At 45.0% G+C, this 23,418-nt stretch overlaps 1 protein-coding gene across 1 annotated transcript in view; it reads left to right on the top strand.

Annotated features, from left to right (window-relative positions):
• The window catches only part of LOC119376172 (uncharacterized), a 46,213-nt gene extending 35,926 nt beyond the window's left edge, over positions 1 to 10,287 (top strand). Inside the window, exons 2-5 of the mRNA XM_049411921.1 lie at positions 666 to 801; positions 3,462 to 3,669; positions 5,047 to 5,172; positions 10,066 to 10,287. Of these exons, the coding sequence (XP_049267878.1) occupies positions 666 to 801; positions 3,462 to 3,669; positions 5,047 to 5,172; positions 10,066 to 10,287 (692 nt within the window). The remainder of the gene's footprint in view (positions 1 to 665; positions 802 to 3,461; positions 3,670 to 5,046; positions 5,173 to 10,065) is intronic.
• The last annotated feature ends 13,131 nt before the right edge of the window (positions 10,288 to 23,418 follow it).

The following is a 23,418-nucleotide window of genomic DNA, read 5'->3' as shown; positions in this document are numbered from 1 at the left end:
CATACATATACATATCCGGCACATGACGGCGATGGCGACGGCAAAAATCAGCCGAGTGTCCATATAATTGCTATCGCAATAATACTTCTTTTCAGAACACCAAAAAAAGGAAATGAAAAGTCATGAGTACAGTTGAGGAGACTCTCGTCTTAAGTTCTGTAAACAAAACGTAAAAACGAGTCGATGAAGAAAAAGAACGACATTGAGCTCACGCGCTGCCTCGAGCGCCTACTGTCAATCCCCCAGTGTGGGTATGAGCCACAGCTTCCAGGCTCTACTCTACTCTACTCTACTCTACTGTCCGTGCTTTCGAACGCTAGATCACCGTAGCAAATGCATCTTGCAGCACCGCTGAAAAGAACGTTCGCAGTGTAGCAGCACCCAGGATATTGATGAGCCCACCGCTATCCGAATTCCGTGTTCCCTACGTGGCTTCAGATCGAGTCTCTGCGTAGTGTCTCCGACCTACAACATGAATTCACCGATGTTACTCGTCCGGCATCCAGGCCGAGCCAATGACACTTCCCGCATATCTTGGAACGTGGCCGCCGGTGACGTCCTCTCAGCGAGCTGGGAGCACCAAGTCAGAAAGTGGGCCATGGTCGTGGAAGGCGCTTACCACGGCTACGCCATGCGAGGCAGGAGACTGCTTCCCCGGACCGAAGGTGCCCTGTTCCTTGAGATGGCCGTCAAGGACATCCTGGCTCAATGCACCACCATGGAAGCCCTACGCAGCATGCAAGGAGCCTTGCACAAGGCGGTCTTTGTATCCAGGGATGCCGGACGACCGCAGACATGCAGGTAGATTGCATTTTGTGCTTCCGTATGTCAGCTTTTATAGAAAGCTCTGTGGAAATGCAAATAAATACATATTAAAGGTGTTTCAATATGTTTTACACCTTGTTTTTCCAAATAACAAGAAAAAAGCCAATAACGCCCAATTACTTAGTCTTACGAATCTGAATGCTTGTAAAATAGCAGATAGAAGCTACGTAGATCAACAATTGCCTAGATTTGCATATTGTAACACAAATGCCCAACCTTCGCCGGTCGCAACGCACTAAGCAAGGATAAAGTACTTGTTTATACGCCGTGGTGGTGTTGTGGTTATGGGTGCTTGACTGCTGACCTGCAGGTCGTAAGATCGAATCCCGACTTCGGCGGCCGCACTTTGGGGGAGGGATAAATGCTACAGGCACGTGTGCTTAGATTTTGGCGCACGGTAAAAAACACCAGGTTGTCGAAATTTCTGGAGCCCTCCAATACGGCGTCTCTCATAATCATTGTGGTTTTGCGACCAAGACCCTAATATTTATTATAATTAGAGTACTTGTTTGGTTGATAGAGCGCTGCCACCGAGTACAGATTATCCACCCATTGAAAATTTATGTTAAGTACATCGCGAAACGGACACGTTTCACAGTTTGCATATTTTATCAGCGCGCAATCTTCCAATGCCGACGTCATCATGAGGGACTTTGTTAAGCACCCCCCTTTTTTAAAATATCGCTAGCGTATGTGTAGCCTGCGCTATCAAGTGCCTTTCTGTACGATCCTATTGTTCATTGTCAGCCTTTGAGAATTTAAAATCATTTTTTAGGTAGCAACCTTGCAAATAGTTTAGGGCAGTGAGAGACACAACCCACCAGCTCGGACCCAGAAGCGCAACTACCACTTCTGTGTCACGTTTAGGCGAGCGGCGGAAGCCAGTTGGGCCCCATCCAGGAAGCTCTTAGTGCCCTTTTTTCTACTCTTTCCCTTGAAATAGTTTTGTTCTTATTTGTTCACCGTTCTAACATTCACCGAGAGCGAAGGACGTCCGTGCATGTTACTGTTTTCTCAAATGTACTACTATCTATTTTTTATTAGAATGTCATACCTGCCAAGTTTGGAGAAACGGAATCCGGGAGATTTACTCAAAGGGGGGGGGGGTGGTAAAAATATTTCGACTGCGGGAGGAGGGGGTATAAAGTATGCCGACCGCGGGGGGGGGGGGGGGGGGGGGGGTTGTACTGCGATAGCAATTATAATAATAATATAATAATATCTGGGGTTTAACGTCCCAAAACCACGATATGATTATGAGAGACGCCGTAGTGGAGGGCTCCGGAAATTTCGACCACCTGGGGTTCTTTAACGTGCACCTAAATCTAAGTACACGGGCCTCAAACATTTTCGCCTCCATCGAAAATGCAGCCGCCGCGGCCGGGATTCGATCCCGCGACCTCCGGGTTAGCAGTCGAGCGCCATAACCACTAGACCACCGCGATAGCAATTATATGTACATTAGGCAGTTTTAGAACAGCGTACGCAAAGCTTCGCGCTGGCTTTTAGCGCAACTGCGCCTGCGCGTGCGTCGTACGCTAAGCGCTTGCGGGCTCCCGGTAAGGGACGGAAATAGCGGGCCGCAAACGCTAACGCTAACTTAGCGTACGCAATTCTAAAAGTGCCTACTGTCAGCGGGATTTTGCTGTCGCCGCTGATCTGTACAGAGTCCAAACCGATAACATCGCTTACGCATCGTCTGTTTCACGTGCGAGTAAATGCGCGCTAGCGCTAGGGATTAAGGCGGTTGAAGCAGAGATGAAGCGACCCGGCCATCACCGTCGCGCGAAGGGCACATGCGATAACATCGCTCCGCGTCCGAGGCCTGTCGTCGCTTGCTTTACCAGTTGTTTCGTTGGGCAAGGGACCATAAGGGGCGCCATTGAGACGGGGACGGTTGCGAGCGCTGGCGAACGCGCTATTATGGTGGCTAGCCACCATAGCGCTATCTCAACAGACATCGGCTACCCTTTTAAGTGCTGGACTGCGGCGCAAAGTGCACAGCTACTTCATGCGCAATGCAACTGAGTTGAACCTTTCTACCATCGTTAAAAAAAGAAGAATCCTTTCTACTACGTGGCCAGACAACTTTGCTCATGTGGCCAGACAAAGCACTGGACGCGCGGGGCAAAACTGGATTTCCGGGAGATTTCTCTATGACCCGTACAACAGGGAGAAACGTTCAAAATCCGGGAGTCTCCCGGGTAAACCGGGAGACTTGGCAGGTATGGAATGTGCAGAGCGGAAGAAAAGTGCATGGGACTGTGTGAAGCCGACCGTTTGCGTGCAGCTGGGTTAGAGTTATCTACTGGTATTATACGAGCACTGCTGATGAATGTTGCCATGAGTACTGGTATTTTGGTTAGCGTCTCTCAGTTTGGTAGTTTTAGTTAAGGGTTGTTAGTGTGCACTCTTAAAGTAATTTAAGGTAAATAATGATAAGGGTAACCTTTTCTCGGGATCAATGGTTAATCGATAACGAATTATTAAACCCGTATGTTGTTTTGAGGCCAACGGTTAGGCTGATGGTTCAGACACACATGGCTATCATCACGTGACCGACGCAGCTGCATCGATTGCAACCTATCCCCCATCTACCGCAACATAATCATCCAGCATGGTCTTGTGGATTACAGGGTCCTTGCAGTGAAGCAATCGACCAAGGCCATGGAACGCCCTTGGAAGAACATCGCTGGACATCGCAGGATGCGGTTCCCGATGAGCGAGGGCGACGTGCTTATTGACGTGAGCATCGCAGACTGTATGTCACTGCAACTGTGTTCAGGCTGCCGGGCACAAGCTGGTGGTCGAACGCAGAGACCCCTGATGACCGGAACTATTGAGGTATACATTATTTAGATTTTCCTTTGTCACCTAAGGATTACTGCACTTACAATGGGTGGTACGGTCGAATCCTTTGTTCAAAGGGAGGAGAATGACATTAAAAGATTGAAAATTATACAAACTTTTCATTTTTAATGTAGTTTTTACATAGACTGAATGACTGAATGCATGTAATTATATCAAGTGATAGCCATTTAAGGCATAGAGAGTTTTAGATATTGTGTTCCCAAATATTGGGGACGCACATGGCCATAGCCGTGCAAGCAAGCCCGAGTCCAAATATGCGTAAAAGGTAAGAAAAACGGGGCGTTGCAACGTGGGTGAGCATAAATCCATTTGGGTCGTCAAAGCTTCTTTGGGTGGGCAGTCTAAAACAAATTTGCTGGTATTACGTTATAAAGCAATATAAGGGCGAGCATCTATGTGTCGCGATGCATTCAACTGAAGTTGTTTGTATGGTTGCATGAATACGTTGTCGCACTAATTGTTACTATATAATAATAATAATATCTGGGGTTTAAAGTCCCAAAACCACGATATGATTATGAGAGACGCCGTAGGGGAGGGATCCGGAAATTTTGACCACCTGGGGTTATTTAACGTGCACCTAAATCTAAGTACACGGGCCTCAGACATTTTCGCCTCCATCATTGAAAATGCAGCCGCTGCGGCCGGGATTCGATCCCGCGACCTTCGGGTCAGCAGTCGAGCGCCATAACCACTAGATCAGCGTGGTGGGGCTAATTGTTACTATCGGTGTCCCGAAGACTTTATTAAAGTGTTCGAGTGAAGTATTACTATTTAGCACACATGGCAATGTACCTCCTCCCCCCCCCCCCCCCCCCCCCCCCCCCCCCCCCCCCCATCTGTTATAAATCGTCTTTACGCGATAAACATTAGTTTAAAGTTAGCGCGTTTGTCCGTCTGCCCTCGTCCTTGCGTCTTATTTTTCGCGTTGTAATCCTCAGGAATAGTGCACCGCATGACATGACGATGTATATGATATTAATCGCAATGCACTATTAACTTTTAGCAAAATCTTTCAAATGTGATAGAGGAAAACACCGTATTGTCACAATCGATAGGACATTTGAGTGAAGGTTCCTTCTTGTGCTCACTAGTTACCACATTTGCCTGTAAAAAAAAACACGACGATGAAGGAGTGTTAATCAGAGGGTGCCTTTTAGTTAGAGGAATGCGAGCTAAAGCCGCTTGAGCTAAATTTGTTTGCATATTTTCGCTTAGGAAGAGCGCTTTCGTTAAACTCATTTGCATTGCACAATGCCAACACACTTCAGAGGAACCGATAACTCGCCAAGACTTCAGTAGCATTCGTTAGTATGTAAAGTTGGACGCATTGCCTTCTCTCACGTACAGCCTCGACTTCTTGGTCTTGGCTACGCTGCTGTTTCGGCCGCCGATGCCAAACGTCAATTCCAAAGCCCACAGCGACACGGGCAGCGTGCCTGTTCCAAGCAGCGGCCTTTGGAGGCTAAACGGGAGGTAAGAGTAGCTCTATTCACACATACACCGAAGGAGGGTTTCATTAGCAATTCATGCTGTCGTGCCGCCTAATTGCCTCCTAATTCTGCCGAATTAGGGGCTATAGTTTGCTTGACACTTCCCCTGTCCTTGTGTTACCAATGCGGTGGTAGAGCTTGCGATTACCCAGTAACAAACTGTCCATTTTAGTGCGATAACCTAAAGAGCTTGTTTCGCAACAATTCCTTCGTCGGCGGCGTTGTCGTTGGTTGCACCTGAAAAATCGGCGTTGTCCGTGAGGAAAAAATTGAGGAAATAAAGAATAAAAATATTGGGGCATCTAGGCACTAGTGGTGCGAAGACTGAGGAAACGGCAGAGCTGATGGCCTTCCCTTCCTTCTTTCTTTCTTCCTCAGCCTCAATTTCCTTTCCCAGCCCTTGCTGCATTATACAAGACCATGCTATTCTTCACTGTCTTCCCTCCTTTCCCTCATCACCCTCACGTCACTCCTCCTCAACCTCACTTCTCTTATCCACCCTTGCTATACACTTTATGAAAAAAGAGAGTATTTGGGGAGTGTTTCTGCCGCACAGCAATAATCGTCATCCACCTCGCGTACATTCCTCGCGTTATCACCGCGGTCTCGGCACTTCGCGGTCGCGAACGGCAAGTGCGTTATCAACGTGACATAGCATTCTTGATAGGAAAGTGACGAGAGCCAAGTTTTCAAGAAAGGAAATGCGAGCAAGCCAGATGACGATTATTGTTGTGTGGCAGAAATACTCCCAAAATACTCGATTTTTTCTTAGAGTGTGCTATACTATTCGAGGCTATGCTATGCTTTACTCTCCGCTCCTCCTTTCCCTCCTCACCCTCATAGCACAACTCGCATTTACCAATTAGGCTTAACATAATGAGGAATATCATAATTGAACAGCATAACTAAGCTTAGCATAGCTTGGCATAACATAATTAGGCTTAGACGAATCAGGCTTTGGTTAATTAGGCTTGGGTAGGCTTAGCAAAAATGGCCATAGATGTAGCTCAGTTTGGCGTAATTAGGCTCAATAAAAAATTGTTAATTAGGCTTAGCTTAGTTAGGAATATCCTAACCAGAAGTAGCTTAATTACGTTTAGCTGAGGCTTACTGCATCTTAGTTAGATTTAATTAGGCTTAATTACTTCTTATTCTCATTGACTTTACTAAACTTAGCGTAATTAGGCTCAACTATGCATAAGTTGCTTCAACCAGGCATCTCGCGTGCTAGGCGGCGCGAGATGCCATTAAGGTGTAGACAACGTTAATGAGAACTAACACAGAATAATGCCAAGGAAAGTATAGGGGACGTTATTTGTAGTAATTATGCGATAAATGTGAAGATACTAAAGTGGACGAAAAGACAACTTTCCGCTGGCAGGGACCGAACCTGCAACCTTCGAATAACGCGTCAATACGGCGGCGGTCGTCCTCCCGTGCGCTTTAGCGGATATATCTGTGCATTTTAAACCTGAGAGTGTTAGCCAGCACCGCTAGTAGCGATGACGGTGAGTGTGGAAGTCTTCATTTTCCCTGCTCGTGTCATGTAACACGTGACGTTGTTGCGAGTTGGCAGCTGACAAATAATTCTGCGCATACTACCTGAAGGGATCAAATTTGTCAGAACGAAACCCTCGTTAGGAATGAACGAAATAAGGGGAGTTTAAGGGCTCGTTTTCTTTGTTAGACACAACATTAATGACAACGTTGTCATTAATGTCGTATCCAGCAATGAAAACGAGCCCTTAAATTCTCCTTGTTTTGTTCTTATAAGGTGGAGGCCGGTCATGATTATGCTGGTTTTTCTTTGCATTGGACGGCCTAACCTCGAGCCTAAGAGCTCCCCTGTAGTCACCTAAGAGGGGGGCGCAAAGTCTGCCCCATATATTGACATAATAGCGTGGGGGGGGGGGGGGCGGCGATGAACCCCCCCCCCCCCTGGTGGGGAACCTTGCGCCCGCCTTTGATCAAGAATGTTTGCAGCTGCGCGTATTGCCTTATGAACGCGTAGTACCACGGGTACTTCGGAACATTACTTGCAGTAGGCATGCATTATAGGAGATTTTCAATGGGCCAGTGTTACGCGCACAGGCGTTCCTTTCCTGGCAGCTTGGTTGAGGTGACGACTGGGAAGCGAAGCATGGCTAGTGAATGAGAAGAGCATGTGAGTGGGGCCCGATCAAGCTATCGCGAGTGCTGTTCGAGTGCTATTCGCTCAAGCAAATTCGCATGAAAGTACGGGGCATTAAATTGTGATCACATGCTTGCGCATGCAACTTTTTTAGAGTACTTCAGATACGTGGTTAAGCGGAGTGTGTCAGTGACGCTAAATGTAAACATAATTTTGGCATGCACAAAGTGAAACTTGTGTTTCTTTTCGTTTTTTTTTTTTTGCATTCAAGGTAACTTAACCTTCTGATTTTGCTATTGACTATAACATTGCGGCGGTGAAAAATACAGCAGAGACAGCTTCGAAGTGAAACAGTGAACTAGGTCTTGAGTGAACTTGAGCCCTTGGAATTATAGAACATTCACAGCCTAACGATAAATGCGCGCAGTGTCGTCGGCCTTCGAAATTTCATATGATTCCATCATGTCTACTTCTTACGTACGACTTAATTGTGCATTCGAGCCCCGCCTCGGTGGTCTAGTGGTTATGGCGCTCGACTGCTGACCCGAAGGTCGCGGGATCGAATCCCGGCCGCGGTGGCTGCATTTTCGATGGAGGCGAAAACGTTCGCGGCCCGTGTACTTCGCTTTAGTTGCACGCTAAAGAACCCCCGGTGATCGAAATTTCCGGAGCCCTCCACTACGGTGTACCTAATAATCATATCGTGGTTTTCGGACGTTAAACGCCAGCTATTATTACTAATTGTGCATTCCATGAAGATCTCGGGCGCTCGCCTACGTCCGAGAATATGCGCCATAATTGGCGTCACAAACAGTCTGATAAGATGCAGATTGTTTCGCCCTAAAAACGGAAACAAAATTTCATAACGTTCTCAAACGAGAACACGCGTCTAATTGCGCCGATCGATAATTTTATCATTTCGTTAGGTGATCAGAATTGGTAAATTGGAAAATAAGCAGCAGTGGATACACGTGCCAGTGGAGATAAGTGCCTTTAAGTGAAACAGAAATTTGAGCTGTGGTAAACTGTTTATTGTAAGGTGCTGGTGAACTGCAGTATACCACTAGAGTATGAGTGCAAAACAGCGCAGCCGACAGGAGGGGACAGAAGAGGACACAGTCCCCTCCTGTCGGCTGCGCTGTTTTGCACTCATAATCATGTTGTACCAACACGCCCAATCCTACAGTCTTCTAAATGCCACTAGAGCTTGCCCAAATCGAAGCCCTCCGTGAAGACACCTCGAAAACTGCTCTTTGTGGTGATCTTATGCACTGTTTCGTTTATTCACATCCTAATTTATTTTTTCCAATAATATGTGAATGATAAAGGTAGTGGCCGCGTGTTTAGACGAATCCATACCGCGTTTCAATGGGAAAGGTGAACCGCCTAATTAAAAAAACTTAAATATGTCGTCGACGCGCACTACACTCCATAACGTAAAGTTGAGCGCAGTAGGATTCTGGCGTCGACGGCGTTAAGCCCAAAATTGTTTAGCAGCAACAGTAGGCATATCCCCTCCACAAGTTGTATCTTTCACTGTTTAGAAAGAAAATGTGCACACAGCAATGTGTGGCTGGTGTGGGGTCCGTTGGGCGCGTTAAGTTACCGTGCTTTGAACTCCAAAGCGGCGCGCTCGAATGTGCTCGGCCGTGACACCTTTGAGATTTGACATAAGGACGGTGTGACGCGACGGCTTTTGGATGCACGAAGGCCACTATGCCGCCATCTTACATGCATTACGTCGCTTCCGAATTTGGTGCGCTTCTTTTCCACGGCACCGCTGTTAGAGGAGCCGCTGCAGTTGTTGATCAACAACGACTAGCCCGAGGAAGTTGACGCGCGGGAGAAACGGCTATTTATGTTTGTCCGGCATGCAGTCCGCTGCTATGAGAGGTACCGTGCCGCAGGATCACTTTCTGCGGAATTTCTGCGGTTCTCTACCTCGCGAAACGTCTCTACTGGTTAGTAGACACGTTTCGACTTACACTCCGACGATGGCGGCCGTTTCCTCGGTAACGTGAGGCTCCGCAACGCACGTACGCATGCGAAGTTAGCGACCGAATATGGCCGAAGCGCGAGGATTCTGCAACGTATACCAGTCAAATCATGCATGCGGCGAGCTTTGCAAGTCTTGCACCCAATCAAACTGTGTTTACGCGCAAATTTCTACCAAGTGCACACTGGAATATGAGAGGGCGACAGTGGCCGCGCTTTCAGAAGTGGAAAATGTCTGGACCAGAAGCCGTAGCGAGCTCCCGCACGCAGTCTCCAGTATTGGAGTGCGGGCTCCATAATCACACACCGGAAGTCGCTTTTAAATTCTAATTTTTAAGATTATTAAATCTTAAGCTTGAGCACCCTCGAGCCCACACATGCACCGTCTTTGCTCGGGTGCCAATCTCCTCCTCATGCTTCTGCTACACTTTCCTCGGCGCTTTTTTCCTCGCGCTGTCTTCGCTGTCAATGTTACTTAGTACCAATGTCAGTAATGTCAAGCTGTCTAAGTAACAGCTTTTTTCTCCGGCCCCTTCTTATCACGCTGTATTGAGGCAAAAATTAAACGTCATTGTCATTTTCAATGTCCGCTACGCTCTGCAGTCGCTCACTCTCACTTTCCCCTGTGCCAATAATTCGGTCAATTGCGACGAAGAAGACGCAAAACACCCAAACGGGAATAGTAGAGCAGCGTTCTAAAATGCCTGTTTCATACAGGACGTTTATTTGTTGTGTCAACTGTCCATGCAGCACGGAGAAGCATATTCCTACTCGTGGAGCGACAGCTGGCGTGAGCAGGATTCACCTGAGCGTGCAGCGAGGCGAAGTGGCTTCAGCCGCATACAGCAAGGGCGTCATGGGCTTCATGTCGCACAACCACCCGCAAGAGACGCTACAGCAACAACAGCGCTACGCCAGCGCTGCGCCAGTGCTACTAAAGAGGATGTACGGCCCTGGAACGCCAAGTTGTAGGTCTCCTCGAGCACGGCCGACTGTGACGTCCGCCAGAAACACTGCGATCCAGCCTAGCTGGTGTCTGTGGGCGGGTGTCTGCGTTGAAGTTGAAGGTCGCTGCTATTTGCAAGGCGCACCGTCTTTTTTATTTCGTTCTTTCAATTAGTCCTTCTGTGTATACATCTGAATGTATTCTTCTTTTCTGTAGTTGAAATATACTTTTTCGCAATTGAACTTTGTTTCCGAGTGGATTATTTCAAGGCGGTTTTAATCTAAATGCGACACGCCAAGGGAAAATGCGGAATGAGCCGCAGTTGTGTGTGATCTCATTCTGCTGTGTTTAATATTATGGGCAAGAGCATTAGCGATAGCATGCGCAGTTTAACACTACAACTCGATTTTGAAAATCCTTTTATGAAATGCGTACATACCCGCGCTGGGCAGTATGGATGATACAGCTATCTTAGGTACTATCGTATTGGACATCTTCTATGTGTATCATGGTAAGTCTCGCAAGACGAGTATCTGTATCTGTATTTCGGATTCAGTGTATCGTGTATCTTTTAAGATACAAGATACTGCTATAGAAACACCGCCGCTACTCAAGCTGATGCATGCTACTGTCACTAAGGCATCTGAAAAAAAGAACTAACGAGAGTGATGTTCTTTTATGTTTGCACCAGAGTCCTCGAATGAGGTCTACGCGCCCCATTTGGTGGAGCAGATTCACGTGGTGGCGCTTGAGCCATCTCGACAAAAACAAGCACTCAAAGGTCTAAGCGCAGCCTACCTTTTGTTTTCTCGCCATTTTCTTTCTTTTTAGTTGTGTGGGGGCAACGACACTTGTTCGTAGCCACTGTGCTGTGCTGCGTATTCCAATGCATGCGACTTCTTTCGCGAAATTTACGATGCCACTATAGTGTCGTTTCCAAAGTTCCTCTCGCGTGATGCTTCGTTGCGAAATCTGAAGAATGCAAGAATGGGGTTGCTTTGCGTCTCGCGGCTTTCACACATCAGCAATTTGAAAGTACTCAAGGGCCCCGCCGCGGTGGTCTTGTGGTTATGGCGCCCGACTGCTTACCTGAAGGTCGCGGGATCGAATCCCGGCCGCGGCGGCTGCGTTTTCGATGGAGGCGAAAATGTTTGAGGCTTTGTACTTACATTTAGGTGCACGTTAAAGAACCCGAGGTGGTCTAAATTTCCGGAGCCCTCCATTACGGCGTCTTTCATAATCATATCGTGGTTTTGGGACGTTAAACCCCAGATATTATGAAAAATCTCAAGGAAGTAAGTTTGACTCACGATGAGACTGCCTTATATGGAAATGAGATTCTTATAACCGGCGCGCATACGGCGCCGATGCCAGCTGGAATATAGCAGAAGCATTTACGCATCAAGGGATTTTGGCGTGCTGTATAGTATCTTGTTCTTTCTGCTAAATTACAGTTCTTTTAATCATAATTTGATTGCTAGCGCAAGCGCTCTCCTTGCTGTCCTCCCCCTACTGAAAAAACCTATATGGTTTCATACAGGATCCGTATGGTTTTATACAGGACTTACAGGACTAAATATAGGAATTGTATAGGACCGTATGGGGGTGTATAGGATCCAAATGGGACCTAAACAGGACCCATATGGCGGTATATAGGACGCAAGTAGGACCTACAGAGGACCCATATGGCGGTATATAGGACTCAAATAGGACCTCCAGAGGACCCATATGGCGGTTATAGGATACAGATAGGGCCGGCCAGGACCTATATGGCGGCATATAGGATCAACACAGGAGTTGTTTTCTTTCATCCGCTCTCATTCAAACCTGTCACAATCTCATCCTGATCAATAGTTCGCCTTTTTATCTCTATAAGTGGCAGGACAGCACCTAATTCTCAATGTTATCTTTCAAATTCCCTTTCATCTCACTCTAGCTCTCGAACCAGCTGGCTTTTTTTTTTATCTTGACAAGTGGCAGTGCAGCACATTATCATCTGCTTTCATCTACACCTCGTACAACATCTTTTTGCACGCGCACCCCTTACAAAAATGCACTTTGCGTGTCAATTGACCCCGAACCGAGGCCTTTTTGACTCAATAGCTGGTCAATTAAACGGCAGCTTCTAATGAGTGCCCTCAATAAACATTGAATTGACATTAGGTTTGAAATATTCAGTTGACTCTCACTCATTTTATTTTTAATTGACATACATTAAGAAAGTTTTAATTGACCCACGGTCACTACACATTTAATTGACCTAGTATTGAGCGCTCTCAATGAGGGATGTTGACACCTACATTAGCTTCTGGGGTAGAATTCACAAAACTTATTGTGTGTGTGCGTGCGTGCGTGCGTGCGTGTGCGCGCGCGCGTGTGTGTGTGTGTGTGTGTGTGTGTGTGTGTGTGTGTGTGTGTGTGTGTGTGTGTGTGTGTGTGTGTGTGTGTGTGTGTGTGTGTGTGTGTGTGTGTGTGTGTGTGTGTGTGTGTGTGTGTGTGTGTGTGTGTGTGTGTGCGCGCGCGTCATATGGCCAGCACCACTATTGGCTGCAGTTTTCTCTTACGCATATTTTTCCATTTTTTTATAAGACACGTTCGTTAATAAGGGTCCTGAATTAGGCATAAACCAAACTTGAGGATACAGTTACAGCACTAAGTGGAGCAGCATTGCATTACATAAAACTGCATGCAAGCATATGCTTTCAGGCACTGACTGTGCGGCGCACGTGTTTCTGAACTGTGTAGACGGATCGTGTCGCGGTCAAGTGCGACACGTGCATTTGCTTCAATGATTCGCTAAAATGCTGCCTTCCAAAATTAGCAAAAGTACCCTTGATTCAATGTTTATCGGAATGTGTATTCAATGCTTTGACAGGCAGTGTCTTTATTATTATTATTTTATTACTATTTATTCATGAGAAGTACGATAAAAATGGGGATAAACACGTCGTGGTAGCCGGCTTACGCGAAAAGAATGCGGATTCGACGAACGCGTCTTTCAACGGTCGTGCATTTTTAAGCTGCTCTCCCGACCGTGGGGGGAAAAGGCGCGCCCTATTGTTCCGAAACTCGCCTGTCTGGTAAGTCGCGGGCGGTAGTCTTTGCACGTGGCGAGACCATGAGGGGGGAAGAGAAGAATTCTGAGAACGCATGTCGCAAACTTTCGCTGCACAGGTGCAAGGAGGCCCGTCTACTGTTGCGATCAAGAAAATAACGCGAGAAAAGATCAATTTGTATTTTATAGGGTGCTAATATTTCGCCATGAAAACTTGATAGTTCACAAATAAGCTTCGCAGAATTTATTGGCAGTTACACCAGTGTAAATTTCTGACGGTCACTTTAGTTCTTGTTGTGTATCCCTCCGCGCCGCACTTCCTTCTTCAGAATTGCTCACCAGCGTCACGAGTGCGGACGTGTTCGTAACTTGCGATCTCTCTTGCTCTGATTTCGTGGACATCGAGTACCGCGATGTGCACAGGCTATCAGCGAAAGAGTGAAGAACATACTTCACTCATGTGCTGCAATTGTGGCCGTACATGGAAGTTTGTTTCGGCGGAACGGTTGTTCACCAGACCTAGCATCGCAACTTTCCTGCGGAAAAATGGACACCACAGCCTACATGCAAGACTCCATCGCAGCTTCCCTTCTGCAAAGCTGCCGAGACAGATACCGTCACCATGATGTGCCATCAACATTTTCTGTATTTGCTGGATATCCAAATCACGCGCCTTTGTTGATTATCTTTGAAGGTAAGTTTATCATTTTCACTGCCTTCGTACGTTCTACTCGAAAGTCATGAAAACTGAAAAAAAGTATTGTGCGTTGGATGTTGTATCAGTATGAAACTACGTAACTATTGTGGTTTACATCATTAAACCGTCCTCTTCTAACCCTATGACACGCTATGTACACAATAGTGTACACCACCTGTTTTTGCTAACTGTGTCAACTAGGGGCTAAGAAGGAGTATTTCATGCTTCATTAATTTCGCTTAATGTAATGACATTCATTTTTACCATACATGTGGACTTATGAGTGCTTAAAATTCCTTCACATTCCTGCTCATTATTCCACAGATGCCTTCAACAAGTATGTGGCCGAGAAGCCCAACGAAGTGCCGGGAGCTGAACGTTTGAAAAAGATGAACCGTTTTATTGCGGAAATGCTTAAAGATTTAAATAAATAATCAGTTACCAAATATTCTTGCCTGATCGTTTTTCTTTAAGTATATATGTAAGTGCAACAGTGAATTCTTACATTCTTATAATTAGACTGCTGCGAGATATCATTACAGCTTGAATTGCTGTATACATTTGCTTTTATTATACGCTTCATAAACTGGCATGTCCTTATCAATATGTTCCTTTGCTGCACGTCATTTGTGACCCAAATCGCTGATTCGGCCCATATTACCCATATCACCTGTAACACCCATATAATCCACCTACCTGTATCACCTATACTACCTGTATCACCTATACGACCTATATCACCTATACGACCTATATCACCTATACAACCTATATCACCTATAAACCTGTATCCCCTATACGACCTGTATCCAATAACATCATATGTATGGGTCCTGTATATATAGGAATTTTCAGTAGGGCCGTTTGCATCCCATACATTACGAAGGCCTTTGTATAGTTTTGGCTGTCTGTTTACTGCAGTATGTCTGTTGTAAACGGCTACTAAAATGCATTCATGTCCAGGAATTCGGGACATCGACAACTAGCGCCATCTGTGTGTTGGCTGTTAGTGGCAGCGTCACTCAATGGGAACCGACCTTTAAACATTTATTGTAGTGTAACGCTTCAATATACGCTTAAATCACTTCGTCGACATAATATGGGAGTCATTATGCCACAGTGCGAGAAGTTTTGCTTTATTCCCATTAACTTCCCGGGTTCGAGAGCCACTTTTATATGCTATGTGAAACTCCATAGGTGATAATTTAAAAATTTATATAAAAACAATGCGCCCTCACCTGCTGAAATCACTCAAGGGACCAAATCTCCATGATTCAATATTCGTACCTGTGAAGTTTGGCGGATGTCTGCGAAGTTTCTGAGGTTCGACGGAAACTTTTGCCTAAGGTGCATTGCAGCGAAACCACCTTGTAGGGGTGCATACGCTTCATAGTGTTTACGGTTGCCCTAAAACAGGTGAAAATGTCAGTGTTTTTATATAAGCTTGTTTTCTTGAAGCTGCTAAAGATATGGAGGGTATGAATACTGTGGAGGTCTTAAGTTGATAATTAGCAATGAGAAGTCTTAGGTTAATTAGAACAGATGGTCAAAAATGAGTATAGCTCCTTGTAATTCAAAGTAAGGATTGACAAGATATATTGATACGGATACGAATTTTGCTCCACTGGGTGTAAGTAATCAAGGGTACTAATGAATTTAACAATTTACTTAAAACTTATTGGTGAAAGCGGTTAGTATAGAAGGACATGTATATTATATATATATTTAGATATAGTATTGCAATGCACGCCATTAATATTAGATGGCTGTCGCATGCAAGTAACTAGCAGTAGATACTGTTATAGCTAATCAGTAATCAAAGGTATAAGAGATATGGTAATTGTACTCTGTCATTATTAATACTTACACTTTCAGGTAAATAGAAAAGCGGTAAATAAGAATAAACCAATGGGAGGATTGCGTTGTAATGTATCACATGGAAGTGGAGACGAAGAGGATTAAAGATATAAGAATCTTAGGTTGCTAATTAGTGATTAGGGGTCTTTTAGCTTAATTAGTATGGAAAATTAACACAGTTGACAATGACCCCCAAGAATTCACAATGAGTGAGATTAACTCAGCAACATTATGCAAGTTTGCACCCTGACCATATAAGTAATCACTTGTAATGAATTCAGCAATTTTAAGGTTATAATAGAAATGTTTCAGTATAGAAGGATATGTACAGTCGCCCATTTTTTTAACCTGAACGCGCGAGCGTCGACCGCCGAGTTGATAAGCGCCGTACAACGGAGCGCAGTGGCGAAATGAAGGAGAATACGCGCATGCGCGCAATGAGCAGTCTTGGACAGCTGCCGTCTGCGGAAAAGTCAGCAGACGGCAGTTGCCCACGACTGCTCATTGCGCGCATGCGCGTATTCTCGTTCATTTCGCCGCTGCACTCCGTTGTACGGCGCTTATCAACTTGGCGGTCGATGCTCGCGCGTTCAGGTTAAAAAAATGGGCGACTATACATGATATATATAGGGTATTCAATGTATGAAATTACCATCCGAGATAGATAGTAACATGCAATTATCTTTAGTGATAGTAATCGATAATTAGTAATCAGGGATAATTTGGGGGAAAATCTATAGAACCTAGAAATTAAAGGTACCAAATAAAAGATATGCCAGAGATGACGGTTATAATTTATTAGTGATCATTGTAGGCAGTTGCCTTGTGCGGGTATATGGTCAATAAATTAATAGGTCGATAACATTGTAATGCATCAAATGAAAGCATATAGGAAGAGGCTGAATACATTTAGAATGTTTGCTAATTGGCATTTAGGGGCTCTGCAGCGTAATTAATATTAATATTTTTTTTACAGCAGAGTTATGCCCACGCTTTCTACTACTCGCGATGTAGACAAAACACAATCATCATTATGCCGGCGCACTCAGCATAGCTGTGCCCAGTTAAGCCATGTTAATCATAGCCAATTGTATTTAAGTTTAGTTGAGCACGGTGAAAACTAATTAGCCAAGCATAATACAGCCAGAAGGCTAATTAGCCTAATTAAGCCGTGTTGAGATTCTAGTGCGCGTAGTCATGCCGAGCTCGGCGAGAAATGCCGAGTGATACCGATAAATAATTATGAATGAGTCTAATTAGTGTTAATTAAGTTAATTAGCTAATTAGGTCTAGATTGACTTGTGGTGAAAGCTCGTCGAGATGAAGCCTCGAGTATGTAGATTAAACTAATTAAGCTCATTAGCGTAATTAAGCTAAATAAGATATAATTATTGCTAGCTTGACTAGGGATGCAAGTTAAGCTAGACTAAGTTCCAAATGTGCAAATTAGATCTATTACGCTAATTATTGCAGTTAATCTGATTAAGCTAATTAACCTATTTGGTGTTGTCACTGCCGAGCGATACCCAATCGAACCCGATCAACGCCTAGTCTATACTCGTGATTACCAATGTGACGCCATGAACACTTCGTGCATCGGTGTGTGAATGCACGCGTGTCTAGTCAAGCCAAGACCAGCCAAGTGCCGACCAGCTCTGCTCTAGCCCAGGTTTGCGCGACTCAGTGCAAGCTGCGCAAATTTTTTAAATTAGGTCAGCTAAGCAGAATTCACGGTAAGAATATCTTACTAATGTTGATCTACATTCGCACCTTGGTACACAGTACATTACTAATGAATGGTGACAATGAATTCAACATATGTTCAATTTAGGGGTGAAAGCTGTCAGTGTAGGACATCAGTAAAATAGATAGATAGTATCTAATCTATTCAGCTATAGATCTCAATCTATGCAGTTACAGTACAATGGAGGGAAGCAGTAGAACATCATTCATTATTAGCTGTCATAAATATCATTAATTCGTAATCAATTATAATTATTCGTTTTATATAGATACCATCTCTCACCGACAAGTGTCAAGAGAAACCTTTACCAGAGATGACGATCTAAAGGAGTAATGCGTTGAAAACGGCGTGAAAATTGGACGAAGGCTAAGGAAAAAACAACACAAGCGCTCGCACATTGATGAGTTATGCAAAACACTGGGTGCAAAAGAGCCTGATGTAAGAGAAACAAATTGCAGAAGGGTGTCTTCAAGGGACAGTTGCTACATGTTACTGCACTGAAAACCGCGCGAAAACGGCACGAAGGCTAACGAACAAAGGAATAGTGCTTCTGTTGTTTGTTCCTAAGCCCTCGCCCCGTTTTTGCGCTGTTTGCAACGCAGTAACATGTACCAACTGACCCTTGAAGACACCCTTCTGCAATTTAAAGGAGTAATTAAATCTACTGATAGTTTTAGGAAATTGATAATTAAGTGCAGTTATATGATAAAAATAAATTAAGGCATATGATTGCAAAGCATCAGATGATAGTCTAAAGAGAGAGGGTGAATGCATTGCGAGATTCTTGCTAATGAACCTTTTCAAGCAATCCCAGAAAGCCCCACGGCAGCGTGGCGCACTATGGGAAACGTTTGTACATCGAGCGAGCCGGCCGTTCGGCCGCCCGCGGCTCGTTGGTGCCGTGGGAGCATGAAACGAAAGGAACGTACACGTCGCGGCTTGTTGAATATTCTTACATCGTAAAAGACCACACTTATCCAAACGCATCTGCCTGTATATCTACGCATGAAATGTGAAAGGAATAACACAGTCAGTGTAGGTATTGCCGAGCGTATGTATATCGGACGTAGCAGTTAAGCGATATGTGCGTTATCACGTGCCGATGCCGTTACGACTTTCTGTTGTCAATAATGTGAGCGGCCGAATTCATGTTTAGTGAATGAATACTTGGAAGTTACTAATGCGAATGTGTCGTATTGAAATGCCATAGAATTTTCCGCCTCAGCATTTGGTGTCATGAACACTTTTGCGCTTCCTCACTGCGTTTTGCCGTTATGGCGTATTTCAATGATAATTTCAGTGTCAGAGACTCATATTGCGCACGACTACACATATCTACGGCATGCATTCACCTGCGAGCAAACACGTGAAAGTACAACCAGCGTTTCTAAATGCAACAACTGCAGTTAGTATCAACGAAGGGCGCTAGAATCTTATCATTTGTTATATACATGTATATGCGGTGCGAGCGACGCGCACGCGGTCTAATCAGTCTCACAACCTCACCTTACGCTCGTCGACAGTGCCGATGGACGTTGATTCCAAGTGGATGCGCGAATTGTAAAGACCGCTCCTGGATTTCATCTAGGAAGCCACGTTGTATCGTTTTATTTAATTTTTGCTGCATGGCTGAGGTCTCAAACACGCGGCCCGGCTCGCACGTGTCTGACTTCGTCCCATCCTTTTATTGGTCATCTCTAGAACGGACGAAGCCTCAAAGGGGTCAAGAGAAAACTGCGCACAGGCAAAAACTGGACGTATGCACTAAGGGATGAGGAAGGCAAAGTCACTGTCAATATGGATAGCAAAGTTAAAATAGCTGAGGAGCTTTACAAATATCTGTACAGTAGCCAGGACAACGAGGACGATAACGTAAGAAGTATATTAGTAGGCCAGAGGAATCGGACAACCCACCAGTAACGACATGGGAAGTAAACAAATCCTTAGAGGGAACGCAAAGAGGCAATTGCCGCTGGTTAGGATCAGGTAACATCAGATCTGTTGAAAGACGGTGGACAGATTGTTTTAGAAAAACTGGCCACCATGTATAGAAAATGTCTCTTGACGATGAAGGTACGAGAATCTTGGAATAATTTTAAAATCGCCTTAATTCATAACAAAGACGACGTCAAGGGCTTGAAATATTACATGCCGATCTGCTTACTGTCCGTTGTCTACAAGCGATTTAAAAATATAATAGCTAATACAATTAAGACAACATTACAATTTAATCAACCAAAGGACCAAGCAGGATTCCGTACAGGCTACTCGACAATAAACACATTCACACTATCAATCAAGTGATAGAGAAATGCGCGAATTATAACCAACCCCTATCCGTCAGAGATTACGAGAAGGCATTTGATTCGGTCGAGATGGCAGCAGTCATTCAAGCACAACAGAATCAGGGCGTCAACGAACCGTATATAAAAATACTGGAAGAAATCTTAGATTTAGGTGCACGTTAAAGAACCCTAAGTGGTCAATAATTCTGCAGCACTCCAATATGGTGTCCCACATAATCATATCGTGGTTTTGGGACATTAAACGCCACTAGTACTACTACTACTAATAACAATAATAACAATTAATAATAATAATAATAATAATAATAATAATAATAATAATAATAATAATAATAATAATAATATTATTATTATTATTATTATTATTATTATTATTATTATTATTAGTAGTAGTAGTAGTAGTAGTAGTAGTAGTAGTAGTGGTAGCAGTATTACTAAGGCGGGTTTATTTTGGTTATCCAAAATAACCACTGCAGTTTCCTCTAGAGACCGTGATCAAGGGTGAGAGACTTCTATCCGTAAGTTGCGATGACCGAAGAATTGATCGCTTGTAAAGGAGTTGACTTCTCGCGGAGACGCCGGTCAGTTTTGGACGCTGGAATTATGCACTGCACCCGGGTGTTGTTGGAGCTAGAGTACTGCACGGGGCCGGGCCGGCCCGCGGGCCGGGCCGGGCCGACCGAAGCGTTTTCCGGCGGGTCCGGGCTGGGCTCGGGCTTGCAGAATTACGCCCCTTTTCGGCGGGTCACGAACACACTGACATTGCTGACATCAGCCGCGCAATTTTTCCCGCGTGAACGCTGTGAGGAGGAGGAGGAGGAATAAACTTTATTAAGGGAAACCAGCAGGTTTAAGTGGCCGGGCCTAGGCCTCCCATGAGGGGACGTCAAGGGCTTGCCTCAACGCCGCCTCACGGGCGTGCTGGGTCGCCCAGGTTTGTTCGTCAAGAGCGGAGCTCCGCAGAGCCTCGCGGAGCCTCGACGAAAGGGTCGTGGTGTTAGTGTGTGTGTACTGTGCCGGGCACTCCCGATCATCAACTTTTACACAAGAACGTCGAAAATTATCGGCACCTATCGCTGAAATAGAGAAACGAAGAAAAAGTACATTTTGTATTAGCTGTAGAGGTCGGCAAAGTCAAAATGTCGCGTTTTGCCCCGCCTTACCCTAATATTGCGTGGCAGAATTTTAGAATCGCGCCTGGCGTCAAAATATCTGAATTGAGCAAAGAGAGGGTGGTTTAAATGGGCACTAAAGGCAAATAAAAATTTACGTCAGAGTGAAAGGTCATTGTTTGAGAACGTCTAAAACGTCAATATTATAAATAGCAGTGCTCTAGTAATCAAGAAAATAAAGGGAGTGTCTACCGCTCGGAAAAATTTTTCTGATTGTGGTGAAAATGAGAAGATCGTTCGTCACATCGGCGGCAACGAGCATGCTTTTGCCCCACAAAAAAAGGCATTATATTTTTAATTCGATGTTGAAAATCGTGAAAGAATGACCGCTAGCGTCACCCAACGGCGATGTGGTTCAATCCACTGGTATGACAAGAAATCCTCGAAAGTAGACTCATTTTGCTTAAAAACAAACATGTATAACGTGAAATTATATTTTACGCACTTGAGGCACCTTTCGGTTGCGTCAGAGAGTAATTTTATGGCTTTTTTTTTCCCTCACGCGTCCAAAAAGGCGCCCGGTGGCGCTGCTTTCGGCGCCGTCTTCGATTTTCTCTGCTTCAACTCATGCGCTATGCCATGCGGCTCTCCGCGCTGGTCGCACTGCGCCGCTGTATTATTGATAGGATGTCTCACATGTCCTGCGCTGTGAAGGCGCGCATATATTGTCTCTTTTTGATGAATCGACTTGGCTTGGATTGCGGCAGCAGTGCTAAAATAAACGCAGAAACTGCGATTACAGAAAAACAAGTGTTCTGTAATCGTATAACAAGGCATCATTTAACCGCTAGCGCGCTGAAAACGACTGTTACATTCATAGTGTTCAGCGAAAATAAAGTAATCCTACAGAAATCAGATGTGCTTTCGGTTTTAATTTTTACCGGCACTACAATCGTCATCGCGTCCACCAAACAGTGTTGTGGGCATGTTTCACGCCAATGGAAGAAGACCGAACGCAGATGGAAAAATTCTGTTTTAAAAATTTCTACTCACTGTCCAGAGAAACCGCTGCAAGGTTGGACACTTCAGACAGTACGCTTTCTATTGCGGTACAAAACAGAAAAGCGATGAAGGACGGTAGACAGTCCCTTTAAGGTAAATGTAGGACACTGTATGCGCCACCAGTGGGACGTTTTGGAACGAGCCCGATGGCTTCAAGAGTCCCGAGTACAAATTATCACTAGTAGTCAAGCTACTCATTATAAAAAAGAACATTCCGAGATTTGCAAGACGTTGTTCAACACGGGTTGTGCAAAAGTTTCGTTTTCGCCGGGCTGCGTCGCGCGGTCGCGTCTCAGTGGTAGTTTCGTTATCGCGTACTGCTGTGTGTGCCTTGCACGCTCGTGAAAGTCGCCCTAGCGGAAACTCCGACAAAAGGCCGTGGCCATGCGATGTTGTGTAATGTGCCCTTGAGAGCAGAAACCACGGCGTCGGCTGCCGGGCAGTAAAGGCGGGCAATGTTGCGCAAGGCAAATGCTACGTTAGGCCTTCTCAGGCGCTTGATTTTAAATGTGCTAATGCTGTGCGGACCACCGAAACCTGATTGTCATTAAAAATAAGCATTTCCTTGGCACGAAACAAGCACTGCGAGGTTTCTGACACGCTATTTCTACAATAAACGTCGACTTAACATTTGCCTTTAGTGTCCCTTTAAAGCTGCCCAACCATTAGAAATTGTACTGGTGCGCGTGGCATCTAACTGACGCGAAGTGAGTACTTCGCAAATTAGCAAATGGAGGAATAATGGCGTAGTGGGCGCTTCGCAACTGCACTTGCAGTAGACATTCTAGGATAGTTCGAAACAGTCAAGCACGAACGTTCCTTTCCGCGCGGCACGGTTGAAAACGATGTGCACGGGGCCTGATTATGCTGTCGCGTTCTACTCTTCAAGGCGAAGTAAGGCTCGCATCACTACGTCTATTGTTTTGTACAACGTAACTACAAGCATTGGCGCGTCATTTTATCTATGCAGGTACATATTCCGTGTTTCCGTGGGTGTAATGAGTTTGAAGGACATGATTTTCGCAGCACTCTACGAGCAAGCAACATATCGTGTACAAAGTCAGCTTACAACTAGAAGCCACTGCATTTGCAGCACAGAAATCAAGTAATGAAGTGGGAAATTTTTATGGTTAATTTTAATACGAATACTAACATCTGTGTCTATCAAAATCTTTGAATGTCCACCCATACCTCTTTACAAGTACCCTACTTTGCTGAATTTCTGTAGTTGATCAGCCATCTTGATCTATTCTGGATTCTACATAAACAGCGGTCTACAACACCTGTCGTTTTATTGCTTATCTGCACCGCTTCGTATTGCTCT

The sequence above is a fragment of the Rhipicephalus sanguineus genome, chromosome 1 (genome assembly GCF_013339695.2).
Source record: "Rhipicephalus sanguineus isolate Rsan-2018 chromosome 1, BIME_Rsan_1.4, whole genome shotgun sequence".
Taxonomy (NCBI): domain Eukaryota; kingdom Metazoa; phylum Arthropoda; class Arachnida; order Ixodida; family Ixodidae; genus Rhipicephalus; species Rhipicephalus sanguineus.
The sequence above is the reverse complement of the archived record's forward strand: the minus strand, read 5'-3'. Positions and strand labels throughout refer to the sequence as shown.